Source organism: Hypanus sabinus, chromosome 12 (genome assembly GCF_030144855.1).
Source record: "Hypanus sabinus isolate sHypSab1 chromosome 12, sHypSab1.hap1, whole genome shotgun sequence".
Taxonomy (NCBI): domain Eukaryota; kingdom Metazoa; phylum Chordata; class Chondrichthyes; order Myliobatiformes; family Dasyatidae; genus Hypanus; species Hypanus sabinus.
In genome coordinates, this window is record NC_082717.1 from 69,634,668 (window position 1) to 69,641,929 (window position 7,262).

Below are 7,262 nucleotides of genomic sequence, written 5' to 3' on the forward strand. Positions count from 1 at the left end.
GTACTGGAAGTCAAGAAACGGATTTTTCTTGAAATTAAATCCCAGTTGATTTTCTTTAAAGAAATAAAATTATAAATTTGATAGAAACTGGTAAAATATGAATGTTAAAATTTTCAAAATTTGCAGCTATTTTTATCAATTTGCAAATGATTTGCTATTTTTATGAATAGCGTAGCATCTGAAATTTCATTTGCTTCAATTATTGCAACAGTATGTAGATCTGCATATTTTATAATTATGTCATGTGCAGTGTACTCTATTTTAAAGGAAAATAACTAACATTTAGGTTTTTAGCATGCAAATTAAAATTATTGAGAGCAAAAGGTGGAAAATAATAGTGTAAACTTGAAATAACTGCTAAATAAATACATTTTGTAACCCGGGATGCTGTAAAGGTTTATTGGATAATGATGAAAAGAGAAAGGAATGACAGAATGGAGGAGTAGGATTTGAGTACTTGATCTCAGAATAATGCACTTCCAGGAAAAGTATATTACAGCCAGATGTAAAATAATTCTCCAACAAGGTAATTTAACCCATCTTCAGACAAGTAGTCTGTGCTGCATCAGGCAGAATATTTTTCCATTTCTTGATGTTTTCCATCCTTGCAGCTTCCCTTAGGGAGACTGCCAATAACAGCTAAATTAGGGCCAGTTTTGTTCTTTATGCCCAGGGCCAACAGGAATTGAGCTGAGGCTGCTTAAGCCTACTTGATATAGATACTTTAAGCCAGCAAAGGGAAGATTATTATCATTAATGACAGATTCAAACATAGACAATGAAAGATTAAAATAAACAAAGATGAGTATCATTGGTCTTAACCCACTGTATTGTTTAAGTAGCTATTTGTAGACTACAGTAGTATTGTTTCATGGTATTTTGTGATTCTGATAGCCATAATTCTTGTACTCAATAGACTTGTTTAGGCTTATGTGGTAATATTTTAATTTTAGAAAGCAAAGTAAGAAGATCAAGAAGGAAAGTTGCTCAGAAAGGTAATGAATCATTTTTCAGTATTCCAAGATTGATTTTCTTAAATTTTCAGCACCAAAAAACTAGCTGCTCATCTCTCTCTCTCATTTACTTAACTTATTAATGCCCCTCTGTAATTTGCTTCTCTCACCAACACAACTTATTGCAAGCATCTGGAATCTTGCTGTGTACAATTTGGCTGCCATATTTTGTCTATTATATTACTCCATTTCACAAGTACTTTGTTGGATTTGAAGCACTTTGTAACATCCTGAGCATGTTTTTTTTAAAAAAAGCATGCAAACACAACTTTTTTGGTTATCCTTGCTTTTACCTCTTTGTGATGTACAAGTCATATAGATATGCTTCGGTACTTTCCAACAGAGTGCAAAATACCTGCTTAATAATTTACCAAATTTGCAAAGAACCTATTATGTCTATTTTCAAGTAAGTGTAAGAGAAAATTATATGTTCACTTTCTTTGTTATTTTTTTCTGAAATTGCAAATTGTGGAAAACTGCATCCAGTGCTATATATATATATTTATAAAAAAAATTTCAAATGAGATGCTAGTTCAGCTGTACACTTTAATTAGCTCAAACCTCCAAGAGGAATGAATTGTAATCTTTAATATTAGGTTTATATGTTGGACAATAACTGTCAAAAAAAATCAGGATATTCCTAAGACATGTAATGCCTTTGGGCAAGAATATTGAATACTAGGGGCCCTTATTTCTGTTTTTTTCTTTACATAAAACTGTATATCAAAACAAATGATAGTCCAATTTGGCAATAGTAGAGGTATTGAAAAAGCAATGAAGCTGAACATTTTCAAAACTAACATTAGCAATGATTGACAGAGGAAATAGTACACTCTATTTGAGTGTGGCAACAGGGATTCGGGGGATCTGTTTTGAAACCTTGAATTTTTTTTCTCTTTCTTATTAATGATTGATTAAGGAATGAAGAGTTAAATGCCCTGGTTTGCAGCTGACGCTGAACTATAATATGGAATATAATATGGAGTTGTAGAGATGAGAACGAGTTCAGAGGAGAATAAATAGATTGGGTAAAAAATGTGTTCTATGTGGATTGTCTACTTTGGATCCCAGAATGACAAATCAAAATACTTTTTAAATGTAATAGGTAGAGATATTTGACATTACTTCTTCATCAATAAAAACAAATACACGGATATACAAAATGTAATAGAAATGGTAAAAAGAATGCTGTCTTTTATCTTCAGGGATTTGGCACAGAGGAAATGTAACATGAATCGTACTGGGCTTTATGCAGTCATGCATTTGGACTACTATAATCAGATTTAAATATAGAATCGTAAGAAAGATGTGTTGTTCTTGGATTGTGTTACTTTTTAATTCTTAAAACTTATGCTGTATCATAAAGGATTGAATTATTAAGATACCAGTGTAAGTAAATTTGATCTCTTTTGCATTTGAAGTTTCAGTGTATTTATTTGATTTAATTGGGACCTATAAAATAATAAAAGGATTCTCACTGTGGATGCCAAGAAGCTCTTTGAGGTGGGAGAAATTTGGAACAAGGGAAACAACCTCTAAATTATAGACCGTGCAGGAGTAAATTCACAAACAAGAATTAATTTTCTCATAAAATTGAGAATGTTCAAACAATTAGAATTTGGGTCTAAAATTGATGGCTTTTTTTTCTAAGTAACACACAAAATGCTGGAGGAACTCAGCAGACCAGGCAGCATCTATGGAAACAAGTACAGTTGACGTGTTGGGCCAAAACCTTGTTTATAGTGTTTTTTCTCTAGGCAGGTTTATTGAACATTGATTTATAGAGCATTACAGTGCAGGCATTCATAATGGGAAAGCTATACAAGTGTTGTAATCAACTGAAAATACTTATTAGCTTTAATAAAAGTCTATTTTAAGTTTGCTTCCATTGACAGTGCGCAGTTGTCATCTGTCTTTCCATTTCTCACCCCCACATCCATTTGTAATATAGGTTTTAAATCCTGAATTGTACATATCTACATGAAAATTAGACACAAATAAATGCACTTAGATTTGCCTGCAATAAGGCAAATATTGTAATGTTGATATATGGTTGTCAGTAAATACTGGTTTGGAAATATTTTCCTTTACCCAGGTAATAGTCCACTGGATCATGAGAGTGATGACGATGGTGAGCCCAACCAATATGATCTGGATGATAGTTTTATTGATGATGAAGAAGATGAATTGGATCCTACTGATGAAGATTCTGATTGGGAACCAAGTTCAGATACAAATGAAGATATTGATACATTAAGAAAAGAAGCTAATAGATTTGTAAATAGGCGTTAAAAATTGGAAAATTTTAATTATTTTTGGATTCTTTCTGTTGCACTGAAAATAACATTTGATAGCTGGAGTTTCTGTGACAGTTCAGTACTTTTAGCTACTTGATATTTTATCTTTATGGAATTCACTTACCAATTTGAAATGATTATTAGTTCAGAAACAGAATAAGCTTGTAAATTGAATAACAAGCTTGTTATCCACTACGAAAAATTAGGAGTACAAGACCTTAAAGTTTGCGATATTGTTCGAACATGTGAAAAGTTTCTGTATATTGCAACTGTTTGTCTTTGCACTAGAAGGAATGAAGCATTTATTTCTGATCAATGTTTATTGATCCTACTAGCAGCCGATGAGTTGCTGCTGTAGTCTCCAGTCCATGGTTTTGGAAACAGGTGAATGTATAACAAAGTCTGGTTTCTTTATGTAAAGAAAACTGAATTCTATTTCTTTGTAATCATTGATTTTGTAAAATTGCTTCATCCTACAATGCACAATGTGGATTAACACTATAATTAACCGGCTTTTAGTTTTAACACTTTCATCTTGACTTGCTAACTGAATGTAAATCTAAGCAATTCACTTTTATACAAAATGGGTTTGGGATATAATTAGTATGCAAATCTCACAATATAAACACTTTTTGCTCTTGATAATTTTGCTTTTTTTTAATCTTGCTGTATTTATTTTTTATTGTGATGCTTTGTTTCATTGGAGATTCATCTATGCCTGTAGTTAATCATGTGTAAGTGACAAATTGGACTTCATCAAGTTCCAATTAACTGACATAACAACTTACATTTAAATAACACCTTAATATAACAAAGCACTCTAAAATGAAGCCTCTTAAATGATTATTTTATTCAAAGTGCAGAGTAAATTTAATATCGAAGTACATATGTCACCAAATACAACCTGGTGATTCATTTTTTTTAATGGGCATACTCAATAAATCAAATAACCATAATAGAATCAATGTAAGACTGCACCAACAGGGCATACAATTGTGCAAAAGATAACAAACGGTGCAAATACAAAAAAAAGAAATAATAAATAACTAAGCAATTAATATTGAGAACAAGAGATGATGAGTCTTTGAAAGTGAGACCATGAGTAGTGGGAACATTTCATTGATAGACTGAATGAAGTTATTCCCATTGGTTCAAGAGCCTGATGTCTGAGGGGTAATAACTGTTCCTGAACCTGTTGGTGTGAGTCCTGAGGATTTTGTAACTTCTTCCTGATTGCAGCAGCAAGAAGAGAGCATGGCCTTGATGGTGGTGGTCTCTGATGATGGCTACTGCTTTCTTGTGACAATGCTCCATGTGGATATGGTTAATGGTGAGGAGAACTTTATCCAGGATGAATTGGGCTGTATCCACTACTTTTGTAGGATATTACATTCAATGCCATTGGTGTTTCCATACCAAGCAATGATACAGTCAATCAATATGCTTTCCTCCATGCATCTATAGAAGCTTGTCAAAGTTTTAGATATCATACCAGATCTTCACAGACTCCTAAAGAAATAGAAGTGTTGTCATACTTTCTTTGCAATTGTACTTAATGTGCTGGGCCCTCTGAAATGTTAATGCTGAGGAATTTAAATATGCTGCCTTCTCTATCTCTGATCCACCAATGGGGATTGGCTTATGGACCTCTGGTTTCCTCCTCCTGAAGTTAATAATCAGCTCCTTGGTCTTGCAAACATTGAGTAACTGGTTGTGGTGTAGTGGTCTGGCTGGTGGTGTAGTGGCATCTGCACCTGACTTCAAGGCAGATGGTCTTGAGTTCAAACTCAGCTGGGTCTCAATCTGAGCAGCAACAGTATCTGCACAGAAGAAAGGCTTGACAATTTACTTCCATATTTTGCCATGAAAACCCTATTGTCCATGGGGGCACAAAGAATCGGACTTGACTTAACGACTGAATAACAAACAGATTTCAAATCTCCATCATGTTGGTTTGGCCTACAGCCTATGGAGTTGTGCTTAGCCACACAGCCATAAGTGTAAATCAAATAGAGCAGGGGACTAAGCTCAGAGACTGTGGTATAACTTTGCTGATGGAGATTGTCAGGATATGTTGCCAATCTGAACAGATTGGGACTTTTAAATTAGGAAATCGAGGATCCAGTTGCTCAAGGAGTTCTTGAGGCCAAGGTCTTGAAGCTTTATTTGGTTTTGAGGGAATGGTAGTATTGAATGCCAAGCTGTAGTCAATACAGAACATCCTGTTGTATGCATCTTTTCTGTCCAGATGCTTTAGGGTTGCATGAAGAGTCAATGAGATGGCATCTATTGATGGACCTGTTGTGCCAATAGGCAAAGTGGAGTGGATCCACGTCACTTCTCACGCAAGAGTTGAGATGTATCACCACCAACCTCTCAAAATATTTCATTACTGTAGATGCAAGTCATTGAGGCACGTTACCACATTCTTAGGCCCTGCTTTTCTTTGGAATTCTTTGCCACAGATGATTGTGGAGGGGAAGTCACAGTATATTTAATATAGGTTGATAGGTTCCTGATTAGTTAGGGCATCAAAGATTATGGGGAGAAGGCATGAGAATATAGTTGAGAGGATGATAAATCAGCTATGATGGAATGGCAGAGAGGATTTGATGGGCCAAATTCCCTAATTCTTATGTCTTATAAACACAAAAATTAGGATCTGAATCTTCATTTACAGGCATTTTGTCAGATATCTAGAGTATATTGTCTAATTCTGATTACATTGAAGATATACTGGAGAACAAAATTGAGGACCTTAGGGCAAGATTATGGTCTCAAAGGGAAATGAGAAATTGTTGAGTTCTATGTTTTACCAAGACGTGGCATACTCCCAGCACACCATATGCAATCAGACCCAATGGCTTTTTGATATGCAGGATGGACCGAACTGTTGATTCTGAAAAAGAAAAAAAGTGGAGTTGGGTGTTTCATGATAAACTGTCTGTGGTACTCCAATGTGACAGGTTTTTTGAAATTGTGTTCTCTGAACTTGAATACCCAATTATTAAATACCATCCATTCTATTTACCCAGGAAATTCTCCATAATCCTGACCACAGTTTACATACCACCAGCAGCCAACTGTAATTGTAGTCAGGGATTTCAATCAGGCTTGTTTGAAGAAATTCTTGCCCAATTACCATCAGTATATAACCTGTAGCACCAGAGCTCCCAAAACAATAGAGCACTGTTGTACTAAGATAAGGAATGCCTACCATTCCGTACCCAGACCGCATTTCGGGAACTCTTGAGCACTTGTTCATCCTTCAACCTGTGTAGAGGCTGAGGCTAAAGAACAAGGTTCCAGAGATTAGGACAATAAAGAGGTGGTCATGGGTGGCAGAGGAGCAGCAATGGGACTGCATTTGAGTTAGTGGACTGGGCAGTTCAAGGACTCAGACAACCTGAACAAGTACACCACAGTTGTCACGGACTTAATAGTGTCATTTGTAGATTAGTGTGTCCCCACAAAATAATTTATAGTCTTCCCCAACCAGAAGTCCTGGATGAACCATGAGATCCACAATCTGCTGATGGCCAGATCAGGGGTATTCAAGTTTGGTGACCAAGAAAGTTACAAGCGGTCCAGGTATGATCTCTGGAACGCCATCTCATGGGTGAAGTGGCAATTCCAGACTAAACTTGAATCAATGAAGGATGCTTGACAGTTGTGGCAGGGCTTGAATGCAATCACGTCTTATAAAATAAAATAGAGTGACAGGCAACAACCAGGCTTTGCTTCCAGATGAGGTCAATGGCTTCTATATTCACTTTGACCATCAAAACATAGAGGAAACTCCCAGAGCTTTGACGATCCTCTGATTTCAGACTTTGAGGCTGAGGTCCGAGCATAGTTTAGGAGAGTGAACCCATGGGAAGCAACACGATGGCACACCTGATCAAGTCCTAATGCTAGCACATCTTTCCTTCTATAAAGGGCCCAAAACTGC

General features: G+C 35.7%; 1 protein-coding gene across 1 annotated transcript in view; it reads left to right on the forward strand.

Annotated features, from left to right (window-relative positions):
- aplf (aprataxin and PNKP like factor) overlaps positions 1-5,740 on the forward strand; it is a 47,062-nt gene extending 41,322 nt beyond the window's left edge. Inside the window, exons 10-11 of the mRNA XM_059986180.1 lie at positions 954-995; positions 3,109-5,740. Of these exons, the coding sequence (XP_059842163.1) occupies positions 954-995; positions 3,109-3,305 (239 nt within the window). The 3' untranslated portion in view covers positions 3,306-5,740. The remainder of the gene's footprint in view (positions 1-953; positions 996-3,108) is intronic.
- The last annotated feature ends 1,522 nt before the right edge of the window (positions 5,741-7,262 follow it).